The 26,220-nt window shown below is 38.9% G+C and overlaps 1 protein-coding gene across 1 annotated transcript; it reads right to left on the bottom strand.

Moving 5' to 3' along the window:
* Positions 1-387: 387 nt before the first annotated feature.
* tacr3a (tachykinin receptor 3a) lies at positions 388-24,685 on the bottom strand. Its single transcript, XM_079338128.1, has 5 exons — positions 24,083-24,685; positions 20,464-20,652; positions 17,877-18,027; positions 2,156-2,352; positions 388-1,340 (listed from the first exon to the last, which is right to left on the bottom strand). The coding sequence occupies exons 1-5, from the start codon at positions 24,448-24,450 to the stop codon at positions 1,007-1,009; spliced, it is 1,239 nt and encodes a 412-aa protein (XP_079194254.1). The 5' UTR covers positions 24,451-24,685; the 3' UTR covers positions 388-1,006.
* Between the last annotated feature and the right edge of the window lie 1,535 nt (positions 24,686-26,220).

A 26,220-nucleotide genomic window follows, 5' to 3' on the forward strand; every position in this document is an offset into this window, starting at 1 on the left:
TGTATTTTAAACTTTTAACCCTTCCCTTCTAACCCTAACCACCAAATATAAACTTAGCTCTCTCTAAGCTCCTCTGTTATTATCATTGCTGGGTAATAAAACAGTGTAGTAATGCAGTGTAGTACAATAATATTGTCAAGTTGATTTTAATGTTTGTACAAGCACATGTCTGTTTTATTAGCTGGCTTCTGAAGCTGTGCCTAGATTTTGTTTCTGATTATTGAGAACATTGCCGCTGTGTCATCGTGGTCCATATATAGTTCAATAAATTGAGATTCTGCATTTTCAATGTTTGTTCATGCTGGAAGTGTAAAGTGGCTTTATGAGTGTTTACCAAAGCACCCAGTTAAAATAAAAGCACTATCTTACCACATTTGCAAAAGTCAAGCTTTAGTTTGCAGCCACTAGATAAATTCTTCTCACGATTATAATTCTTTTTTATATTCAAAGCAAAACATTGTTGTTGCCAATGCACGAGGACAGAGGGGCCCTGAAGGAGTCAGAAATCTATCCAGAATATGCAAGCAACAGTCCTCCTGACGCTGCTGTCGTTTCCAATCTGCATGTTAACACTGCTCGTAAAAAAAAAACAACAACTAAAAAGCATTTATACTCGTCACATCAAAAATCACCAAAACACTTTTTATATTACATATTTGCCTCTGTGCAATGTGTTATGATAGAAAATTCACAATTTAAATACATTTGTATTTCACTCTGTATAAATAAAATAAACTGTCCTCACAAAAATATAAAATGACAAAGTGAATTTTGATGAAAACTGCTGAAACATTTGCTCTCCTTGGGGCCTCTGCGCACTAATCCTGCTCAGTAATCCATCTTTGACTTTATCCATGTGGCCCCTCTGTGTATGTTAAAGCATCCACACATCTGATTACTATGCACCTAAGTCTAAATTAAGCACACATGACATGCACTGTTTGTATGTACACCGGATTATGCATGAGAACACCTTTGCACGAGTGAAAGTCAACAGGATCAACCTTCAGGAGAACTCTTCTGATTGAGAGCTCGGAGCCTCTCCGTTTTGCATTTTTGCACTGCTGCCGTTGCATTTGCTGATCTCACTGTTGCGAGACGTGACGTAACTTATCTTCCTGGATGACTGAGAGTGCTTCCTTGAAGAGCCGCCACCAGCACTGCCGTCGCCCTCGGCCGGATCATAAACCACCATCACGGTGGTATCCATTCTTGACAGTGTATACATACTGCTCTGTTGTGTCGGGTGTAGCCGTGTGGAGCGTAGTTCCATCTCGTCATAGCTGGACACTTTGATGAATGGGCACCAGCGAAACGCTCGCTTGAAGCCTGCACGAAACCTGTGGTCATGTCGAGAAGAGGAAGAGGTAGAAGAGAGACAAACAGAGGGCAGAGCAGGAAAATAAGAAGTGGGGAATTACCACAAAGAAACCTGTCTTTACCTTCAGTTGTCTTTTTATAACCTTGAATGTTCTGTTAATGCTACTGCTTTTCTTTTCCAAGAATCAGATTGCATCTCTCTGGAATGTTCCTTCGAAAATGAGCTCTTTAAGTGAAAAAGGTGTCCTTGAAGGTTTTTCAAACCACATTACAAAATTCAGTGTTTCACACAGTGAAAAGTTAAGTGATTGAAGTACAATAATTATATGAGTTTTAACATCAGTTTAAAGTATTTCACACGATGTTGGTAGTTTGCTGGCTTGTTCTGGCTGGCTAAATGCATTAAGGGCTGCATTCACTGAAAGGCCACACAACTGGACAAGAGCAATATGTATTCAATAATGAATCAATTCCATTTTCACCGGTGACACAGACCAAAACATAAAATAGTTCCATAAAAAATGAAATTAACAGTAACATGCAAATAAGCTTAATAAACATGTATCTTCTAAAATGTCACATATATTGAACTTTTTATTATCTCTGCTTGGATTAAATCCCCACTGATGATTTGACCAGCTTTGACATGCCCACCTCTTTATCTCTTTTTACTCGAGGAGATAATCCAGTGCAAAGCATTATGGTCCTTAGACTTGCTGATGTAATGTGATGTAATAATGCAATTAAGTCAATCTTAGCTGCCTCGTTAAATACCAGCGTCAGAGTAAAGACGTTTTGGGGCAACTGGATCAGCGCCGGTCCTGATGGCACTCACCTGCTGTTGAGGCAGCAGTAGATGATGGGGTTGTACATGGTGGAGCTCATGGCCAGCCACATCACTGACAGGTAAACCTGCTGGATGTACTTCCACCTGCTCAGACTCTTGTTGAGACCCATTACGATGAAGTAGACGTGATAAGGCAGCCAGCAGAGGGCAAAGGTCACCACCACGATGATCATCATCTTCACCACCTGCAGCAGAGAGAGTCAATCATGATCACAGACATTCATGAGCTGTCAGAGAAGGACAGCTGTGTTTAATTTAGGAGGGAATTACAGAGAAAGGAAACAATATGGCTAACCCGTCATCACTGTGAAAGTGATGAATATTTTCGTGGTGGAGCGTGGTGTGTATAATTTCAGTCCTTTTCTTTATTCCATCATTTTGCACACACCTGCTGCCTCAGACCGAAAATAAGGGATTGCTTTGCAACAAGACGCTGTCTGAAGCCCCTTTCACGAGCGCATTCCCGACAACTTCGAGAAGATTTAAAAAAAAATCTCAGATAATAAAACATGTCTAATACAGGAGAATTACTTTGTTAAGTAGGAGCATCAAACATTAAAGAATGCTTTTTTACTCCAATTTTCTTAAAGTTAGTCTGTACTATAAAGTGGAGCTGATCAGAACACAACAGGGGATACAAGCTAGCATAGTGGACAACAAGTAATTTTCGGGTGAGTTAGATATTAATTTCAGTTGATATCAAAAAATCCTCTTGTGTCAAGCAGGAGCCATCTGAAAGCCAAATCATTGTGTAATCTTGGCAAAAAAAAGGAAAGTCCCCGGAGAAAGTCCTGCTGAGTCGGTTGTGTTTGACATTGAGAGGAAGAAGACTGTTTTTTAACTTGTTTTTTTTTTTTTTACTTTCTATTTCATGTGCTCAGTGATTGCTTTAAAAGTTGTATTAACTTTGTGGAGGTCGCAACCTTGAGAGTTTAGTGTCCTAACAGAAAACCTATAGCTTGGAACTGAAGGACAGCAAACTGTGTTCAGTTAAAATTACTTTAACAACTTTTTCTGAAAAGTGTCATGAATTCAATAGTTCAATCTCTCTGTCTGTTTGAGAGTGAACTGACTGAACTGCTGAGGATTTCCTCTGGGAACACAGTCCAGTTCACTGTGTGCGTCTTCTCAGGGAACAGGCCGAGGAGAGACATGCAAACAGAGACAAAACAGACCCGTACCCCTTTCTGAAATCCAAACACAGGTCCTTGCAATCCTTTGTGCTGAGTCCATGTTTCAAGTAAGTTTATGGTACATTGCAAGCTGTGCTGTAAACTTAGCTAGGTGGCTGCAAAGCAATGATGTGAAAATAACTTTCCTTGATACCATTGAGGGCTAAAATAAAGACTGTAATTCTCCTAGGAAGATACACTTCAAACTTTAAAAAGGATGTGACAGAACTAATTTAAGATGTAAATACCAGAGCAGTTTTCCTAAGTACTCTGTAAATGTTTCCTTGAATGTGACTTGCTCTATTGTCAGAGAGTCTTTCAGAGTATTACAGCAGTAAAAAGGGACAAAAGGGGAAGGTAAAGAGTCTAGTTTTGTGTTTTAATTTCCATATAAACACTCCTCAGACATCTGGCTACAGTTCAGAAGAAATGCAACTGAAATTCAGCTGCTATAACTCAAGTTTCAGGGATGTATAGCAACTTTTTTTTGTGCCATTTTGGAATTCTGGTCTGCGTCTTTTATTTCCAGTTGGTATTAAACAGCATTGTCTTGATATTTCTCACTTATTAATTTTTTACTAATATACATAAAAGTAAATATTCTTTGAATGTTACAGAAATGCCGTTTGCTGTTCTCATGTTATTGTTTGTAATAAAATAATCAAATCAATAGTACGTAAGTCAGTGCATCTCTTTGAAGTCTCTATGAAGTCGGCATTGAGTCAGAGACTAAAGACTTCATTTACATGATATGATAATACTACCACTTGGAAATACTCACCTCACCATTTAAGTTAACACTCTTTATACTGAGGAAACTCGTCTCTGCCTGTTGGACATCTCTGTCTTACTTATTATCCCAAATGTTCTTCCATCTAAGCGCAGCCATGAGCAGCTGTGCAGTTACACACGTCACACGAGAACTACAAGATCACGCGGGAATAAAGAAAAAAAAACATCGGACAACACGTTGCTGTGTCTTGATTTACTGTAACTCCCTTCTTTACTGTACATTCGGTGCCGGTTTTTGACCCAATGTTGAAAAAAAGTTATGGAAAATATTTAGTTGGTTTTTTTTAACTGACTGCGTTTACTAGTCTGACTTTCTGTCCGGCTCAATCAATTCAGTCTAGCTTGACGTGAGCTTTCAGCTAGCCACATTGCAAACAGACCCATAGCTTGTTTGAAACAGAGCAGAGCGCTGCTGGCACACTCGGAAGTTAGACCTCAGAGATCTCTGTGATCTGGCAGTGAACGGTGGTGGTAGTGGTTGTGAAAATTGGCAGTTCTTGATTACTTTGGGTTGCATGCTGTGATGCATGAGAGGTGCTATATGAATGCAGTTAAAGTGAGTTGAGTTATTGAGGTTAGTGGACTATATTCTGGGTATTAATGCACATTTGTTTGCATATGGCAGCAGGCAGCAGGATGGTGTATGTGAGAGTGACTCAAAATAAACTTCCAGGTTTCTCAACAACAACAAAAGGTCTTTGGCACACAGGGGTAAAGCCATAATGCATCTGCTTTTTGCACTTTCATGTTTGTGGGATCAACTTGAGTTCGACAAAGAAAGTGTTTGACATCCACTTATAGTCCTTGGTGTCCTATTAGCAAATATTTGAAAGGCTAAGCTGTCCTATTATTATAAAGGATGTCTCGTTTCTCAATAGGCTGGAAAGAGAAATAAACAAAAGGTGGAGAAACACTTTTCTATAGTGCTCTCGGGTCTTGTGCAGCCCATATTTGGACTGAATCTGAAACAATCCATACATTTTATTATGTAAACATTCACGATATATAAAGCTGACTTTAGAAACGTTTAAAGCACGGTCTGCTTTACAACAGTCTATATGGGACCTTTCAATTCGGCATATGCCCCAAGAACTATGAAAACAAAAACAGAGAAAGTACATCTATTTCTAAACTATCAAAAAAAAATAATCAATGAACCCTCTTAACTCTGAAACTGTGAACATGTCACCCTTCTTTGAAGATGTTGGTGCCTCAAACCAATTATTAAACGTTATTGTGACTGTGTTGTTAGCCAAACAATTCTACAATGAACACTCTCGGTGTTTTATGAAGGACGCATTATTTAAAGAAGATGACAGGTATGAGCGAAAACTTCTAAAGCACAAAACTGTGTTTTTTTGGCAGGGACAGATGGAGAGCTGAACAACAATTTTACAATGCACTGCACCACAGCATTTCTAATGCTAATTTCCAATGGCTGTCCCTAAAAGAGTTTAATCAATTTAGATAATGTATATATGGAGAGCTTGCTCACAAAAACCTAACAAGTTACATCTGGTTGACAGCTAATAGCACAAACAGGTACAAAACCGACACCGATGCCGTCATACACACATACACTCACATGTACAATACACATACAGTACATACATATACAGTAAAAATCTATACCCCCCCGACCCAATACACACACATGACTAAATAATTCACTTGGGTTTTTTTTAAATTCTTTCAATTCAATTTTTCCACCGTTCGCTGAGAAATGTGCACCTCAAGTCTTAAAAAAGTAGTGACACATCTTGATGTTCTGTGCAGTGATGACACACAGTTTAATTGGTGCTGTAGGGCAATCTTTATGGTTATATTTAAATCTACTCATCAGCAAAGCAAAAATTAGAGGTTGGCATCCAATCCATTTCTGAATCTACAGAGGCAACTTGTATTGTCCACTTTTCACCAAAACCAGACTAGGAAATAATATTAGCGTTTGACATTTGATAGGCATCGATGGTTTGAGAGACAAGAGAACACTTCAAAGGCACTGAATACACATCTATTTAGGACCCTGTAAGGTCATAAAGTGTAGTTTTGAAATATAAAAAAAGTACCAGTCAGTGTACTATACAGTTTGTGGGGGCTGTGACTCATCAAATGACAGAGAGACAGGGTTACACAGCTACATAAACAACACTGAAAGTATATCCTGCAAAGCACAGGAGGTTTAGGAAAAGCTGTGCAGTGGTTTATGTTAACATCATTGGACTCTTTTCATGGCTGTAAGCACACGCACACGCACACACACACACACACACACACACACACACACACACACACAAGCACACAAACACACACATTAAGACACAAAAACACTCAGATGTGGAAAGACTGACTGCGTGGCACTCACAGCATTTTCATTATGAGGGATAATGAAAAAGTCAGAGCCTATTATTAAAGAATTCCCATTTTCAACAATGATTACCTAATGTATATTATAATGGAATGTCTGCATGTAGTCAGTCCTCAACAGAACAAAGTGTGCGCTGACAACTAAAAAAACATTGGTGCAGTTATGTCTGTCGGCTGAAAAATGAAAAATGACTTCATTTTCACATTAAGATGTTGTGCAATGAGAGTGGTGCAAAAATATATTAATAATAATAATAATAATTGCTATATGGAATCCACAGCAACGAAAAGGAAGCCAAGTGAACTGAAAGAAGAATATAAAGACAGGAAACTGCATGCAATGGTCGTCCTTATTAGACAGTAATGAACAAACAAAGGAGAGTTGGAAGTTTCCAAAGGCAATGTTGTTCAAGAATTCAAATTGTTAAGTTATAAACATATTTTATATTTCCAAGTTTTTTTTTTACTGTTGGGTAGAACCATAGAAATCATTAAAGTGGTGTAAATGAGTATATTGAGAACCATTGATTACTACTTCCTTTTCTGTTTGCGCTTCTTTGTCTATTGTCCGCACCGTAACTTGAGCAGAGAGATGACCTCTAAGTGTGGATTGTTAGCTAGGTCATTTTGTTATCGCCTTTCAAAAATATCTAAGACTGTTAAAGCAGCTTTAATTATTCCCAAAACATTTCCAGCACGAAGAAAATGTCAAGGGTGCGTTTTAATATAAAGCAATATGTCCCTGAAGGTTGACACTTTGATTGAAATATATCAATATATTAATATACTGGGTCAATCTTAAAGGTCACATAGCCGATTATGCAAAACATGTGTGCCTAGTCTGTCTGCAAACAGCCTCGACCAACGCACATTTATAATATTTTATGATCTATTGGTGAACTTGCTGATATCCATCATTCAACAAGCAAGACTTGAGGAGTTCAATTAATCAATAAATAAATCATTTGTTGTGTGTGTGTGTGTGTGTGTGTGTGTGTGTGTAGCGCCAAATCCTCAGTATGGTGCAGGACACATCACAAAAAGAGCAGGTCTGGACCGTATTCTACTATTGAATTATCTAAAGAGAGAGCCAATATTTAGCCACCATGAGAAAGCACTTAGCAACAGTTGCAGTTTAAACTTTCTTTAACAAGCACAAGACTCGAGCAGAACCGAACTCATTAGTAAACAGCCATCTGCCCGACTGGATCCATGGTTCACTGTTATACACTTAAGAGATTTTGGGGGGCGGTAAATTTTTAACTACTTGAAATTCATTAAAAGAATATGAGGCAAGTTTGGTAGTTAAAAAGGTGCTCTCAAATATGACACATTCACATTATTCTGACTGAAACCATATGAAAGGTTCTTTCATTTTAAACATTCACAATGTCTTCTATTATTTCTACCTTTTGCCACGGCGCACTGACTACTGTTTTCTGAGGACACTGAGACCAGAGTAATTCCCTCTATATTTAATCAATGTTTGTAAGGTTGAAGGTTATTTTCCAGGGGGCAAGGCAGAAAGAAAAGGTCTGGCTACTTAAGGAAAACATACGATTGCATGTCACGTACAGAGACAATATCTTCCGTCTGCCTATGAAAAGGTATGCAGGTGCGGGACTGGAATAACAACTACCGTAAATTCCGGACTATAAGCCGCTACTTTTTTCTCACACTTCGAGCACTGCGGCTTCTACTCCGGTGCGGCTAATGCATGGATTTTTTATGGGGGACAATGAGCTTCTGCCGCAAAAACATTTGACTTCGTCACGTCGGATCTTAATATCAGTCATTTTGCGCTTCATGCACGCACCCTCATGATGGAAAACACACGGAGAAATACATATGATGCAGCTTTCAAGTTAAAGGCGATCGACCTGGCTGTCAAAGAAGCTAACAGAGCTGCTGCACGTTAAGATGACACTGACAGCGACAACAGAGACTGAGGAAGTGAGTAATGAAGTCATTCTGAGGCAGTGAATGGATGGACTTTTTCTTGTGAAATATATTACGGTCATCTTTTTCATCAGCCGTGTTACAGACACCGTCGGCTAGGCTTCGTATTGTAACGGTTCATGTTGTAAAGTCAGTAGTTGATAATGTGTTCATAATTCCGATTATGTGGAGAGTCAGTGAATGCACCAGCGAGAACGTGTTGAGTGGCTGTATGAGAGAACGCTGGGGGAGAGTATTTGCGGATGTTACTGGTAGCCTACGTCTGTGTAAATAGCTCTTGTTATAGCGTGGACACCTGCGGCTTATAATCAAGTGCGGCTTATATATGTACAAATACATTTATTTACTTATTTTTAGCCGGTGCGGCTTATATCCAGGTGCGCTCAATAGTACGGAATTTACGGTACAATAGAGCAACTGTGAGCAAAACAAAAAGCCTTTTTGAGTTTTCTTCTTGTACCTTTATGTCCTGAGCACTTTTGAGAAATGTGAAGTAAGGTTATGAAAAATTTATCTTGGCTGAGGTTTCTCTCCAGTCTGTTGGAGGACAGAGCTGTATTGATTGCAAGCAACAATCAAATAGTGTATCTAATGCTAGTGAATGATTATAGACTGAGATAAATTGAAAGAGAGTTACAAGATTTTTAAAAATTTGAAATATAAAATTTGTTCACCAATGCTTTTAAAAAAAGATTTAATGGGGGAATGAGACTCACAGAAAATAAGGACAAAAAAAATGCTCCATTAACCATATAATGGATTTCAAAATGGGTTCAGTGCAGAACCAGATGTACATTTTCATCAGGTGTTTAGGTTAATATGCTATGAAATATGTGGTTTTTCAAGTTTGTGTAATTGCATACTCAGAGAGACTTTGATGTTTATTGCATGGACTACCCTCAGAAATGGAATATAACAATGGCTCCACAATAGAAAAAGATGAGTAAAGATGAAATATGGACCATTCACTTAGAGCAGAGCAGAACAGACCTCAAAGGGAGGATATCTCACCGCTTTGGTGTTTCATAATTGCTGCTATATAAAAAAACAGTAAACCAACAACACACAAAGAAGAGAATCAGGGATGTGAACATAGGGGTGGTATGGGTCCCACTTAAAATCTGTTTGGCCACCCCAGGTGCTACCCCAAAATCCCAATCTATGATTGACTATTTGCTAAGTCGGAGGCAGGACTAAAGTACCACTTTACTATCCTGGCTGTTTTCAACAGGTCAATGGTAAATACTTTCAATTGTAAATAAATACGTTGCTCTTTTCATAGATAGACCTTATTGCCAAATTTGCAAGTTAGCCTGGCTAGCTAACCAGAGAGTGACTCCACACTAACTCTGACACTGACTCCACTCTCATATCTTTCTGTTTAATTTGCACTTGCAGGTAGCAACTGGTTTGCGTGGCTTATCAAGACAGGACAGGAAGATGTGAAATAAAAAGCTTATATCTAGCTTACGCCATCACTCAACTGGCACATCTAAAGTATAGAAATGAACACATCTACAAACAACAAAGGATTTTAATACATTATAATACTGTACATTTTTTCTGAGCTGAGCCTGGGGCAGAAGCCTAACTTACAGTGATCAAGCAGATAGTTGAGCACATTGCCAGGTGTAAAACAACTTGTGACATAAGATAGCGTTTCAAAAACTTCTCTGATAATTGAACGTGGAGAATCTAATTTACCATACAACTTTTTTTTAAAAACCCCATCTCAATTTCATCCTTTTTTGATCAACTTTGTATGTTGTTGCAAATTAAAGCAGGTCTCAATAAGGTCTCAATACGAATTCTAAGAAGTTTACACAACTCTATTGTCCGGGAGAGCACTCACATTAGTGATCATAGCAACAGATTCTTCTCTCCCTCCCCCACAGTTGTTGGCATAGTTTTGCAAAGCAAGATTGACTTATTCATTTGTATTTCAATTTGAATTGATTTTGTGAATGATTATATTGTTTTTTTGTAATAGCTTAAATTTACAATAATAATAAAATATTTATTTTCTTTCTTTTCACCGGTCCCACAAAAAGGCAGTTTATAGATTCAGCTTCATAAAAGCCTGGGCTATTCATCCAAGTTTCACAATATGCACATTTGATAAAAAGAAAACATATCTTACTCGTAAACTGGTTTAAGAAAGTAGAAAGAATGGACATAGATTCTCTGGAGCTCATTTTGATTTTCATCTACAATTATTTTAAGACAGAATACAAAACAAAATATTGTCTGTTTCGGCAAAGTGACAGCTGACTTTTCCTGCTGTAGTGTCATCAACCCGTGACACGGTTATTATTTTGCATATTTACTTGCAACAATCTGCAGCCATACTGTTACATTTGAATCATTTTCACTGCAATGGGAATTTACTTAACAGGGGCGTAATGTTGCTTCTGGGAGAATATCTCTGGAAGAGGGCATAATTCCATGTCTTCAAATTCGAAGAGGCAAATGTTCACAGGTGTTTTTTTGTCCTGTTAGAAGATACCAATATTAACCAGGACAGAGAAGCACAAGTAATTGGCTGAGCCCTGCAGTGACTTTTGTTAAAGAGGTTTCATAAGGGTTTGAGAGCAGAATGTGAAGTGCCTCCATGCACTCCCATTTAATACAAAAGCCTATCTGCACCAAACTGGCCCATGGAAACATGTCTGTGTAATTTAAAGGCTATTTCAGATCAATTTTCTGGCATGGGAGAAGGTGGAATAAAAGGAGAGGTTTTTTTGCAAACAAAATGTCAACTGGATTCAAGGGATTGTCTTGGTGCCTGGTTGGCAGGAAGCTTACAGGACGAGAAATGTGTGAAAGGCAGAAAATACCTCACTGACGCATGTGAAGGGCTGCCTGAAAGCACAATGTCACGCCTGAAAAACATCCTGCGAATCCTTAGATGTACAATACAGTATGCACAGGCTACAGTACTGGGAAACACTCGGTCTTGGTTCTAAGTGTTAATCATTTAAATGTTGATAATAGTGCTTTCACACTTGCACAAAATCCTGAAGTTTAAGGGTGAGCTGCATGTAAATGTATATCTGATCAAGAGTTTCACCTGCAGGCCCGCAACTATTTTAGGAAGAGAGAGAGCTGATGTGAGAAATACGCCGCAGAATCTAATTCTCCTCGAGCAAGCGTATGTGTGCGAGGTGATGACATTTTACTTGCAAGTCTCTAAAGACTCTTCAAGTGGTCCAAAATGCTACAGCTCATGTACTGACTAGAACAGGGGAAAGGGACCACATAACTCATGTATGGACAGTGCTCTGCACTGGCTCTCTATAAAATCCACTTAAGAATAGAAGTTAAATGAAGCGTTGTGTTTACATGAAGTCAACTATTGTAGATTAAATACATTTTGCAGATAAACTGAACAGGATGTTATGAAAAATGCAACCACCAAAAAGTATTTTCCGGCATTCTGATGAATTTCAGCGTTTCAATGTGTGCCTTATACTGCACCATTCGATACTCCTGTTTTAGTATTATGTCCTCTTTTGCTACTTTTGAAATTTCCTTGACTACATTTGGACTTTGGTTCTCATGTTTCAGCACTATTTTAGCGCTTCGATATAGCTATAGTTACTTACCTATGTCAAAGTAGCACATGTTCATTTGTGTGACATTGTGTGAGATTTGCTTTAGATGGCGAAAGATATGCACACAGTAAAGCAAAACCGAGGATGAGATTAAATCTGTGACACAGTCATGCAGTGAAGAATTTACATTTATTTTATTTTACTGGAATTGTGATTGTAATTTAAGGTTGTTGGGACAAAGTTTTAATGACAAACACCGAGCGTCCTCCTAGTGTTAGTAACTCACTCCCACCTGCACTGACAGAGAGAGAGAAGTGATGATGGAGACCACTTCAAAAACCATCCCAAGAATTACTTTACACAACCCTGATTATACTGTTAAATACATAAATTATAACCAAGGTCCAGTCTTTCCATCGTCACCTCGTTCTATTTTCTCTGTCTGTATTGTTCTGCTCCTTGACAATCTCCGTCAGCAGTAAGTTTTATATAGTCACCCACAAAAAACAAATCCCATTTTACAAAGTTCACTCAACAGGTGAGCATTGAGTAAGGCCATAAAGTCAATAAAGCATGTAGGTCAAGCAGTGTTATTTACATGTGCTGAAGTCAAAGTACAAGAAGAAGTGGTAGGAAAGCAGTATTAATAAGAAGTCTTTTAATAATAATAAATAAAACATTTTATTTATAAGGCACTTTACATTTTTAAAATCTCAAAGTGCTACAGAAGAAAGAAAGCTCAAATTATTATCAAGTAATACAGATGTTGAACATAGATACAATTAAAAGGGCTGAATGCTTGGTATCATTAAAACAATTAAAAAAAAAAAGCTGAAGTTCACTTTGCCAAGAGAATCACCTTCGGCATAGTGTTTTACTTACAAATATAAATGAACTGAGGGAAATAAATCCGAGAAGACGAGGGACACATTAGTTTGATGCTGATTTGCTTGTTGAAAAAAAACAACACAAAAAAGATGGTAATGGAACTCACATGCTAATGAGCTTTTTAATAGACAAAATGGATATCGAGTTAAATTCTAACCAACCACAACAGTCTTGGGGCTAAAGCACCAGAATTATGTCTCTTCATTAATCCAGTAAATGACTCCCCATTAGTTAGCTTGAAGAAAGAATGAGTGCCACTAACCATTTTTTAATGCGAGACAAAGATGACATCCCTCAGCAAGCTTCCTGCGAGAAACAGATTTGATCATTTTGCACCTAATGCTTTGGCAAAAGTATTCCTCACCCTTTAATGACTACAAAGCCCATGGGAAGAGAACTGAATTGAATTTGAACCTACCCTGACTCATGTAAATTATATAAATACAGCAATATAAGTGAATAAGTTCTGTGAACGCTGTATTACTAAGAAAAATGGGGCAGAGATACACACAGCATGTAGGTGCAGGGCAGTGCAGAAACAGCACTGAACGTTTAAAACTGATCACTTGAAGAACACCTCTGGTCGAAACAATAGACTGTGAATATTAATGGACAAAGCCTGAGGGATGTCAGCATCTGTAACAGCAGCGGACGACAGACGGTCATGGAAATACTAACTAAGCCTTTCAGTCAACCTCATGACAGACTGAGAGCTGGAGCTGAGGCCGACAAACCGTTACATCGCGCCTACTTGTTGATCCTGTTAGCAACGCGCCTAACTATGACTAGCACATGCCATTCATAAAATCAAGCCAGAACCTTTATTTATTTATTTTTTATTCACCACACGTTAAGTGTGTGCCAGTGATGACAGTACCTATTCAGACCGATTTTGTTGTTTGTACCAGGCTGTGAACATGTTGTATGTGACTTTAGGGGCTCCTGGAGCCAGCTTCAAGTGGACACCGGACAAACTGCAGGATTTTGCACTTTCGGTTACATTTTTGCAGATCGGAGGTTGCCGCTTGGTCGAAACTTTGTGACTATGTTGTAAAAGCTCTGTGTCTTCTTCAACACTGTGTAGCTGCCCATCTTTTTCAAAGCCAACATGCAAACACATTCAGCGCACGTTTTTTTCTGGATTAAGACAGGATGAGAGATGTATGCCAATAAGTGAAGGAACACATTGACAATAATGAAGTATCATGTAAGTGTCTTTATCAACCACCATAAATCAAATAGATGGGACTATTTTTCTAAAGCTCTGACTGTAAAGATTTAACTTCCTTTCTTCTTCTTTTAAAACAACTGAATATGAACCAGATGTACTGTAGGGCCATCTCATTGAATTTTAAATTTAAGGCCCTATTCATACTGCTCAAAATTCCATTTTATCCCAGACAGGCCTCATTGGAATAAAACAAGAGCTACCACATTATAAAAAACAGATTTTTTTATGCTTTAGTGCTGCATACGATAGTTTATAATGATATAATTAACCCAATTAGCATATAGCCGACTTGGATGAGAGATAGAAGCCGATAGCTGTATGAACTCTCTGAGAATTTATGAATCCAAGATGGAGTTTATGTAAGTGCCCCTATAGACCCATTAGAGATACACATTGTCTAACAGTTATGAGCCCTGATTGTGCAGTTTGAAATAATTATATAAGATATATAGCGATAATAATCTGCACACACATCCCACCATCAATACGATCCCATATTAATTTACTAGTGTGTCTCTCGACAGTCACTTCTAATAAAGTATTTTTGGCTCCGTTGTACGAGTTTAATTCAGTTGACTTGAACAAACTTTAGATTCATTAGCACACTAAAACCACTGGTTGGAAGCCTTTTTTATGCATTAAGTCACACTGCTTTAAGGCCATAGCATTGCTTAGTGATAGAAAGTGTTCTTTGCAGTCAGTAAGAAATCTGTTTAAACGCATGGCATAATAATTCTTTATTGGAAGACTCAAGGTCCATACTGTACACTTCAGTTGTTTCAGCAAGAGCCCTTTTCATGGTGTGAGCAGGATAGAGATTAGATTTTTTTTTAAGGATCAACTCTCACAGGAGGTTTTGGGACTAAAGCCACAATACTTGGGACTAGAACTCACTCCCTAAAGAAGGAAGTGGTCTCCTTCTGTTTTTAGTGGCTTTATGGACAATTCCTGAAAAACAAAGACACACCAATTCTCATCCCAATTTTTGCCCAGTCTAGTATACAAAATACATCTTCTCTGGAGGTTAATATTACACTTCATATCAACCACAGCTCAACGATGTGGAGCTTTTTTCTGCAAAAATCACGTTTTGTAGAGGTAATCCATTTCAATCCTTACACCTGCACACCTAAAGGGACATCCACACATAGTATGGTTTGTCTTCAGCTAAAAAGAACAATGGAATCGATGGTTATTACGACACAAATCGAACACAGACTGTCTTTAAGAGTCAGACTTATGACAGGCCATTAGTGTTGCACTTCAGCTGCTTCAGGCACGAGCTGAAAATAGAAGACCTTTGGCTCAGTGCTTGTTGAAACATGATTCACTCACAACTATGAACTGGTGAATATTTCTTTCAACAAAGATGTTGACAAGTCTAAGTAAGATGGAACTTTTTATCGATTCCCATCATCTCAAAGATCTTGGATTTTGATCTTTAAAAAAAGACCATGAGGAAGGATCAAACTCATCAAAGGCTAGTTTTGTTTAGGAACTGAGCATTTTCATTGCTTCATTTTACATATTAATTTCTTTGGTTGCCTTTGCCACTGCATCTTGATTGAAATCCATCTATTTACCAGACAGTAAATCCTAAATACCTTGGAGATCTCTTGACAGTTCTTGTAACTCCTACTTCCTGTAACCTTCTCCAATGAGAGCCTGTGAACTCAATGAAATCAACCCCCACAAAATACCACCGTGTGGCAGCTACACCACTTGCACAACAAAAAGCAGATTGGCAGAAATATAACAGTGAAACAGTTGGATAAACACGGAATTTTCACAAACACACAGATGCTGTAAACATATTCATTTTCACTGATCCTTCACAGTCAAGCTGTAAGGAATCCCCATAGACCCATTTTCTGGTCGTAATATGATAAACAGCGAGGTAAGGCCGATACAGTTTCAGGAAAACTGTGAAGCGCTTAAAATGGATTTTTTTTGAGCATAGAAACAGCTGCATGTGAAGAAACAAAAAAACAATCAACTGGGATCTGAAGTGTGTATAGTGTTAGCTATCTTGGCATCATCTAATTTGCTTCTGTGTGGGTTTAAAAGTCTAAACAGTTTTATACGGCGCTGTTGCACCTTCTTGAACAACTTTCAATGCAAAGTGTGTCGGCCAGTAACACATCCCTTCCATCCACAACCAGTGCTTGGAATCAATATGTATCTATTTTTCTTCATTAAAGAGGAGCAGTTAGTTGTTGCAGCTGGCAGTGACCAGACTCCACCCATCAGTCTTCACACATGGAGATTGATTTTATATTGACGGTTGTAACACAGAAGTATGATTAAAGCTAGTTTATGTTTGACTGCGATATTTGTCTCACATTGTGTCTCAAATGAGTGTGTGCGTGCATGTATGTGTAGGTGTGTATGTGTGTGTGTGTGTGTGTGTGTGTGTGTCACACTGATGGTGTGTTCTGGTTACCATCGAATCACAAGCTCCTGTTCAATCACACCTGCTGTCTCCCGAGCTCATCACTCTGCAGCAATTTCCAATAGCTCATCTCCAGATTGTCGTTGACACTGCATTTGGGTATATTCTCGCTCAAGGCCCATCCTTATCCGCGTAGACAACCATATACATGTGTTTGCATTTTGATTTGGTCCTTTAAGTTTTTTTTATGAAACTTTATTTTCCTCCTTTGCTTCAATATTCGCTGCCCATCTTGTAATTCTTCCCGTCTGCTCGCTCACCTGTTTTCTAACCGCACGAGATGTTTTTTTCTCTTTTTTATTTACTCCTTGATTTAGCAGTAAACGCACTGCAAAGTCGTGTCATGACTGTGTACTGACTCCTGAGACAGAAAGGCCTTGGCCTCAGATACAAAGCACAGATAACACCTAATACTAAGAGACACGGCTGTTTTCAAAGAGTATGCCTGCCTGGATGAATGAACAAACTGTTGATGTAGGCAAAGTGACAACCACAAAGGTTGTGTTCTCAGAAATGTTTTATGTGCAGTATATCCACCAGCTTCACACACAAAGAGATAAAGAGTGTTTTTTACTTTCACTGCATTATGCCCGGTGGAAATCTTTATCCACTGAAGAAACCAACGACTCCTATTGTGAAGCTTGAAACCGTGCTAATGACCTTAAGATTCCTTTTCCTTTTATCTCTCTAAGTAGTGGAGTTATCTCATTGTAGTGAAAATAATGGCTATCTTTGTTGTCGATTTACAGCTGCTCGTGCACGACTTCGTTGTGAAAAAAATAGATTAAATAAAAAATGAAATATTAGGCCCAAAGATGCTCTAAATAATTACCTCTTTATGTTTTATCTCCTCCAAAAATGTTTTGTTTTCACAACATTCTTTTAATTCAGTGTGTTGGTGATCTAGGATCACACATCAGACAAGAAAGGCTTTTACCACGGCAGCAAAATCAATAGAGACGGAGGCTTGAAGCACATTTTAAAGGCAACAGAAAATGGAAAACTTCCCTGGCAGATTATGAATGCCTTCTACTCTTGCAAAAAGAGCAGAAAAACTGTCTACTTTTAAAATTGACACATTTCTTAAAACTGTCCTTTTCTTTGTCAGTTCAGAGTATACATTCTAAATGAGGTAGTCATTACCTGGAGCCAGCAGCCTCTCAGTGGCAGACATTTACAAATGGTTCTTCTCTGATTTCTAGTTTAAAGATCATCATGTTCACAGCTACTAATTGCGACGCCCCAGGTTATGAAGGTAATGAATGTTGTACTATTTCCTCTTAAGCATGCTTACCTTCCGTTTAGCCCTGAGCTGTCCATGATAGTTATCGGATGAGTCACCTGGGATCTCCCCTCCCCACAGAGTCACCCCCACGATGGTGTAAGTGATGCCCATCACCACGAGAGGCAGCATGTATACCAGAACTGTCACTATGATATGGTACCTAGAAAAGAGAAAAAGGGGACAGGATTTAGTGTCATTTTAGTGTTTTATTCTTCAACCAACCAAGTGGCTGCTTTAAATATTTTGGGCCTGATTCACAGAAGCATTGTGCATCAGCTTTTGTGCCCACTAAACCTGTACTAGTAAGTAAAAAAAAAGATTTCACAAAACACACACCCCTAACTGGCCTGCAGAACAAACGGTGTGTCTGTGGATCAATACTGTTTGCTTGTGTTATTTTTTCTTTTAGTTTTCCTTGCTTTCTCCATTCAGACAGGAGGCTTTGTTTCAAACATGGAGACTCATATTACATTTCCATATCTCGCTTCTCAACAAACTTTAAAAGGAGTCCCTTTCCTTGAAGCTCGTCATCTTTATGTGGACCAAAATGAGCTTGGTCAACGTAACAGCACAGTAAACGTGCAGATGGCTTCCCACCACATATACAGAAGCAACTTGCACGGAGCAGGACAACCTTTTGGGTCCGTTTGGGCCTGAATATCATGAGCAGTGGGAGAACATGATGTACCATATTTGGGGCTTTAAGTGGCTGCAATCCGTTCTACAAGCTCTCGCATTGGTGCTCTACACCAATGTTTACATACAAATTTGAGACTGTCCTTCTAAGGAATGGCATGGTAGTCTATTTCTACGAATGCCTTAAATCAATACAGTATATAATTCAGCTACAAGGCTTCCACCATGGATAGTCAACACACATAACAGGATTTAATGGATGGATGGGTCAACAAAACATCAACTGACGCACAGGAGACAGCTGTTCACTTTTTGTCAATAGTAGAATGTGTTTTTGGTTTTTTAACTCAAACACTTGTGCCTTGTATTTTAACCACTACAACAAAAGACACCACGTTTAATGCTTCTAAACCAAACAGAACAAGAAGAACAACTTGATTTTTAATGCAGGCTGCATCATTTGCTTTAAAATAAGAATCAATAATGAAGTATTGTAATTCTTACAGACAGGAAAATAGTAGGACCCTGTAATCCTCTTAAGAAGCATGGTGTCCATTACAAGCACATAACGCGTTGGACCATCCTCGATAACAAGGTTTACAATTATTTTCATGTCGCTGCAGTATTGGCCTTCACTCCATTTATCCTGTTAATGAAAAGTTTCACTCTTTGGCTTCTAATTTCTGTATTGATTGTATTTTTTTTTTTACAAAACAGTGTTTAGCTTATTAGATCTTAACGTGGATTGAATGTCTGCCTCGAGAGCACTATCCTATTTTCTCATTATATCCCTTAAATTTGCCCTTGAGAGTCCGCTTCTGGCCAAATTAAGTTTGAATAGCTTTTTTCAAATGCTGTGTGTCTCTGACTGAATGACTACAGTTCCTCAGGTATTCGTTCAATCAGAGTCAGAATCAGCGTTACTGGCCAGGTGTGTTTGTGCAAACAAGGAATATGACTCAGATTAACTTTGCTCTCTATGGACAAATATCAAAGGCTACATATTATGCAAAATACATTTCACCATGATTTTTTTTAAACTTATATGTGTCCTGTCTGTCTAAGCCTGTCCAAAAACTCCCAAAATAGGAAATAAGTCCATACTCTCTGTCATTTCCCCACTCAATGTTTCACAAAATGTGTGCTCAAATAGGCCATTTCGAGTTGTTCCCCTCATGACATCACAAAAAGCAGCAACCTCTCCCCCAGATGGGTGACAATCCAAAAGCTAGGTGTTATTCTGTTGTCTGAATCCACCTCCTCATCCATGATCTGAACTGAAAACAGGTGCATGGTGCAAGAAAAGCAGAGCCTCCCAAGCCCTTCCAGATGAACAGAGTGGTCAGGCGGAGTTCATTTGCATTTAAAGGTATAGACACAAAAACAGCCTGTTCTAAACAGAGTTTATAGGCATGATAAAAAAAGGGATGATAATGCAGGATCATAGCGTTGTTTTAACTAGAAACTTCACAGATGTGTTTTGGGGGACTCCAAGACTTATTTAAACTAGTTGAAAAGGACCTTAAAAAATTAAATATCAAAATATTAAAAATATATGCCTACATAAAATAGTTCAAAATTAGCATAGATATTTAAAAAAAATAATAATCGTAAAGCTAACTAACTAATAAATTAAGATCTGTCATATCTGACTTTTTATTGCACACACAATAATAATCAATAATAATAATAATAATAAATCAACAACAATTCAGCTTTGTTTCAAAAAGGTGGCTGCTAACTGCAGTATCGGAAGGCATCTAAGGAGACAGTCCAACATTGTGAGCAATTCACTCTTGAGTTTATTATTAAGAACCACTGGACCTCATTGCACCTTTTCTCTTTCATATTGAACAACATGGTCCCCCTTATCAGATAAGATCTGGCTGAGCTACCCTGCCTGGTTTCAAATGATATCAAAGTCTTTTATCAAATGACATTACAAAATGTTTCTTCTCACATGAAGGAGTCGTCTGCCATGCGGGGCCAGGCCACGTAGCAGAGGGTCCTGTGGGGCAGCGTTCGGATGGTGGAGAAATAGCAGAGAGGGAAGGCCAGAACCACAGCCAGGCTCCAGATACACACGATGACTCCTATGGTAGCCTTCGCTGATAGACGAGGCTTCAGAGGATGGATGATGGCCATGTACCTGCAGATCAGAGGTGAGCAGGTTACAAAGACATGGTTGATGTATTTATTTGGACCTTGCTAAACCAGAGAGTTGTTCAACAATGCTGAGAGTAATTTAGCTTCCTTGAGCGGATGACTAAAAAGTTTACGAAGAGGTGTTATTAAATAGTGTTTCAACAAGGTAGGAAGTAATTCAAAAAGGGTATGGAAAGTAAAGTAACCTGTATGATTTAGAAAGACACTCTTACCTTAAAAGCATGAGTGATTACTAACTGTGATCAAACTTTCTCTTTAAACTTGTTTTTTTTTCCCTCAAGCGATATTAAACTTCATGTTCTGCAAGTCACTCTTCAAGAGTCCAATTACTGCTGTGTTTGATTTTCAGGGAAATGATAGATGACTCACTTTAAAAGGCTCGGTGTGATGAGATTTGGCTTGAACCGTACAGAGAACCACTCAGAAGTGGCAGGAGATTAACCTGCTGAACATGAACACACCTCAGGATTTTCAATTGCTTGTAACAAAAGGCTTCAAGTCACTAATTTAATCTTCATAAGATAGTAAAGAAAGGGACTACTTGGCTGGCCAATTCTGGGGCTGAAACTCTCTCTGGAACAAAGATGCCCCCGTCTATTCACCCGTAAATTAGGCGGCATTTATTCTGAGCGTGTCCCGCTGTTTTTAAGTGAAGTTAGACATTGAATCAGGTTTGTGCCACAGCTGTCTGGACATATTTGTGATCTCCTGACCTCGTGCAGGGGTGGTGGATCTGACAGACTGAACAGTTACCATGATGAAACAGCAGAAACACTTGACCGTTAACAGGATTACACATCAAAGAACATTCACAGAGGCGTCAACATCGCCTGGACTTGATCACGGCACAACATGAATAAACCATTTCATCTTTTGTAATTCAACCTTGGAGTTGGTTGTGCCTTGAGCTGCACAAATCGTTTTTTGGACAGCATATATTTTCGAAGCCTTGTCATCGTGTGCCTGCCTGTTTAACAAGCAGAGACGACCTCAGATATGAGACTCCCCGCTGCAGAAGTCAAACATTATGCAAACAGATGAATGTGAAGTGTTGACCTAATATCTTAAGAGGAGAGGAGTACGTTGAAGGTTTCAGCTAAACTCTATTTCAGAGAGTAATAAATACTTTAAGGACAGGTTTCTTAAAGGTAACACCTACAACAGATTACGAAACTGTAACCAACCATGCAGATAGTTCTGGTACTATAAAGTTAAGGTTTTCGAGAACACACCTGTGAAATGTCTGATTCAGTATTGGAACATGACTCTTTTAACACAGCCACAGAACCTCGTTCCAGGAAGAAAACTGCAGATACTCTGCAAAAGTCTTTGTCAGCCTTTACTATTGTGTCTCCTGAGCGAGGTTCCTTTAGACTGTCAACATCAAATAAGAATTATCCAGAGTAACCAGAGCCTTTCTCTTGGAAGACAGTTATTATGCCAGACTTTAAAGAAGTAATCTTTCAACGCCCTTGGCACAGAGGGACAATTCCATTAATCTAATGTATATTGCATACAGGTAGAGGCACACATCTCAGCGTTGTACTTCTGAAACAAAGAATAAATTGAATTGGAAAACAGCTCTTGTAATTCTCCAGGAGGCGCTTCCACCACTCTAGTTCTCCCTACACACGTAACACGAAGATGTATATAAATTGCTTCAAGTGAGGAACTAATAATATGGCTGCATTCTTCACAGCCAAGTCTTCAACACTAGAAAATAAAGTTTGTGAGGAATGGAGAGGAAAAGTATGCAGTCTTATCGTCACAAAGGGCTTCTAAAGCTTTGCAAGTTATTTCACACAGCAACTTGCGATTGTTTAGCTGCAGTGCCTGAGGAAACATGCCTGGCAGCACAAACAGCGAACAGGAAGGACAAACTCACAGAGGATCAAGAACTGTGGCCTTGTGCCATTTCAAGACATCAGAGCGGAGACAGCACGGCATATTAGGGTTAGGAAAAGCATGGCCTGAGGTTACATCTGCATCAAGTAGGTCGAGCCAATGCTTTTATTCTCAGAACACAGCTGACAGAATCAAATGGATGCTGCAAACCAAGTGTACAAATGCATAGAAAAAGCTGTGGAGGTGATTTAAAGAGTAAAAGAGCAGGGACTCAGGACAAGCAGTGTCCCTTTTGTGTGTTAAATAGAAGAACTGGTGGAGAAATACACCTTGCACAGTATCACAACATGATGGATGTTTCTGCATGATGAGTCGACAGGCTCTCCGTTTTCATTATGTTCAGTCTGTGACTTTACCCTCCTCATCAGTCTAATCCTTTTATTCCAACATTAGGACGCTGGACGGTCCACTGATCGGTATCAAAGCCCGGCTGATAGTAATGATTGCATCATCACATTACTGGAAAACCACAGAAGCGAGCATGAGCATAAAGACAGAAGAGAATAGGAAGAAACAGGTGTTAAGCAGCAGCAGAAGAAGAAATGATGTGATCACATGTGGCAAAATAGAGAGTCAGAGAGCGTTAAGGCAATGAGAAAGGAGGGATGGTGTGTGTGTGTTTCAGGGATGCTGGCACACTAATAATCATTGACTGCAGAGAAAACTATTCTGATTTTAATGGCTGTGAAAATTAAAAATAGATGTGTGGTGTATGCAAGAAGGCAGTCGCCCTGCTGGTAAACTATGACTTTCCTGTGTAATAATGCACGTCACAAACAAGTAATTACTCACTCCTCCTCTGGCAGCTAAAATAAATGTATCTCAGCGGGAGGGCAACTAAAGCCTAATGAGATAGTGTAAGAACAGAGCGCACATTAGATACAATCATTTTACTCTACATCAAAGTGATGTGCACTGCCAATAAGTTATTTTAAAAGCTGCTCCATCAGGAGGTTTTATTGCCACTCTATTAGAAATGGAGAGCAGTTCTTTAAAGCTCCCATGAGAAACTTCCAATTTCATGTTTTGTTGATGTTGCCACTCATGAAGAACACAGCTCTTTTTTTCTGATGTTTTCCTTTACATGTTAAAGCAGTATTCCCGAACACAAAAGATGCCCTCCTGCTGCATTTTAACAGTCAAATGTTTTACTCAGTAGCACAAACTGACGTAAATAATAGCTATATGGAAATATAAATCTTACTTCTGATGGTCATGTTTGCTTTTGTAGGTTTAAAAAAAAAAAATCATTCTTAATTTATGTGTTTCATTACAAGTTGAAAATCTTCACAGGAGCTTTAAGCGGTACCACACACTGATTTGAGTTACTGTATTAAGGCTGCAAGATTCCCTCATAGAGGCTTAAGTCATCGCACTTTTAATAAAGAACAAGTATTTTTTTTATTTTTTTTACCATAGGCTAACTAATCACCTAAAAAGAAAAGGGATTTTGGGGGTGAATGGGAAGAATTTACTAGCATTGTTTTGGCCACATTTCATTAGCCCACCTGTCCACAGCTATCGCAGTCATGGAGTAGATGCTCGCAAACACCGATGTAACAGGAAAGAAGTTGTGGAATTTGCAGTACGCCTCCCCGAAGTACCAGTCCCCATGTGCAGCGTAAACAAAGTTTATCAAAGTATTAAATGCCGCCATGGACGCATCCGAAAACGCCAAGTTCAGGAGAAAGAAGTTAGTCACAGTTCTCATGCGCTTATGAGCGAGGATGATCCATATCACGATGAGGTTTCCAAACACCGCCACAGCCAGCACCACGCTGTAGGCGACGGACCATAGAGCCACGCGCCACGGCGGCTGCACAAACGGGTTGGTATGGTTTCCCGTCATGTTGGATCCGTTATGTGAAGCTGCCATCCTCTTCTCCTTAAATCGCAATATGTCAAAAAAGGTTGCTGTTTTAACGAATCACGTCTAACTACTGAGGAACAAAGCTATATAGGAGAGGATGTGCGTATATATATGCACCATAGCGCGCGCGACTTAAATACAACACCATCCCTCAAAAAGACGCGTTTCCATAACAAATTTATGCAGGGTAATCCTACAGTCACACCACATAAGAACACAAGCTGAATCTGTACATGGAGCAAGTATATTGAGAGCCTGTTGAATGTGGGTGTGAGCGTTCAGCCTCTCCTCTCAAGCGGCAGGTCTCTGTGCGCACTCAGTGACGCGCAAGTGGCACACATGGTGGAAAAATACATTGATGGATAGTTATGGCTGCTGTTTTACACAGCATGGACAACAGCCGGGGAAGGCTGTGTCTCCTCTGGATATGTAATCAGTTGTCATTGCGTGTTTTTATCGTCACATGATCTTCTGCACATGGGGATGGGGCAGTAAACAGGATATTGAAATGTTGCAGACAGTGTTTGCATAATGGCATACTCTTTTCAGCCCAAAGGTGCAGTCAAGAGTTGACACAGATCACTGCTCTCTACCTGTGTTCAGTCTTGCAACACTCAGTGTCTTGTAACCCACAGGTTTTTCTTTTTTGGATTGGCCTCTCTGCCTTAATGCTTCTATTTTTAAAGTTGTAAATAACCCTCACTGCATAGAAGAGAATAGAAATGTACAATGCTGTGTGCTGCGAGTCTCCCCTTTCCTGTCACATCAGCATTCACAACAATCAGGCTGAAGTCCCCTGCAGACATCCAGCTGTTCACATCGGATAAACCTCCTTCATCTGCCTACAGAGCCTTTTAGTGTTAGCCTCTACTCGAATACATTTACATGTCACCCATGGCTGATTAACTTTAGTCTAGTAAAGCTTTCGAGCAGATGCATAGTTTTCCAGTGATTGAGCTCCTTAAAATGAGACATTATGATTTAAATAAAAAGGGGTGTGGAAAGATCCAGTGCTCCCGTGTAATTTAATGAAAACCTCGGGTGTTGTTTTTATCAGTGCTTGAAGATAATAAAAAAAAAGAGTTGAACTGAATACTGAATTGGGATACTGTGATACTGCATATGCAATACTGCATTTCAATATAAGAGAGAAGTCTTTGCTGCACACTGCGGATGAATGTAGACACTACTGTCTGTTTAGCTCTCAACTGGGATGCCATGCATATGTATTGAACTGTGGCACAACACAGAAAGAGCACTGTGTTAATCCCCTTTAGACTTCTGATATTAATTCATTTAAAGAGAGATGTAAAATAAAATTCTGCAAAAGTTTTGCAAACCATGTGAGTATGCAGATTAAGACAGCTTCACATTCTTATCTAAATCTTTTTTTTTTTTTAATCGTATTTGTTACAGTGGAGGTATGCTTGAGTAATGGAGAGGGCTTTGTGCTGCAAGCACAAAACATAAATTACCCATAATTAAGAAATCAGTGAATCATCAGAGGTGTTGTGAAAGTGATTGTAAACTTGATGAGGTTTATATACATCTGCTATATCTGCTTCGCAGTCCTGCATTTGAAATTCATGACACATCGTCATTTTTCAAAAGTATCTCCTTCAATGATGAGTTAATAAAAGTAATAGGATGGAGATTCGGTTTAATATATTAAATGATTGGCAGCAATTTAAGTAAAGGTTACATATTCTCATTCATGCAAATTTAAATAAGATATAAGAGAGGGATTTGAGGATTGTAAATCAGCTTCAGATTTAA

The sequence above is a fragment of the Symphodus melops genome, assembly GCF_947650265.1.
Source record: "Symphodus melops genome assembly, chromosome: 2".
NCBI classification, from domain to species: domain Eukaryota; kingdom Metazoa; phylum Chordata; class Actinopteri; order Labriformes; family Labridae; genus Symphodus; species Symphodus melops.

What these genes read in the sequence shown, in the direction of transcription:
- tacr3a (XM_079338128.1), bottom strand. Translation starts at nt 24,450, where the DNA reads ATGGCAGCTTCACATAACGGATCCAACATGACGGGAAACCATACCAAC. An exon ending in AGCTCAGGGCTAAACGGAAG is followed by an intron (nt 2,353 to 17,876) that starts GTAAGCATGCTT and finishes TCTCTGCTGCAG; the next exon opens with GTGGTGAAGATGATGATCAT. An exon ending in TACTGCTGCCTCAACAGCAG is followed by an intron (nt 1,341 to 2,155) that starts GTGAGTGCCATC and finishes ACATGACCACAG; the next exon opens with GTTTCGTGCAGGCTTCAAGC.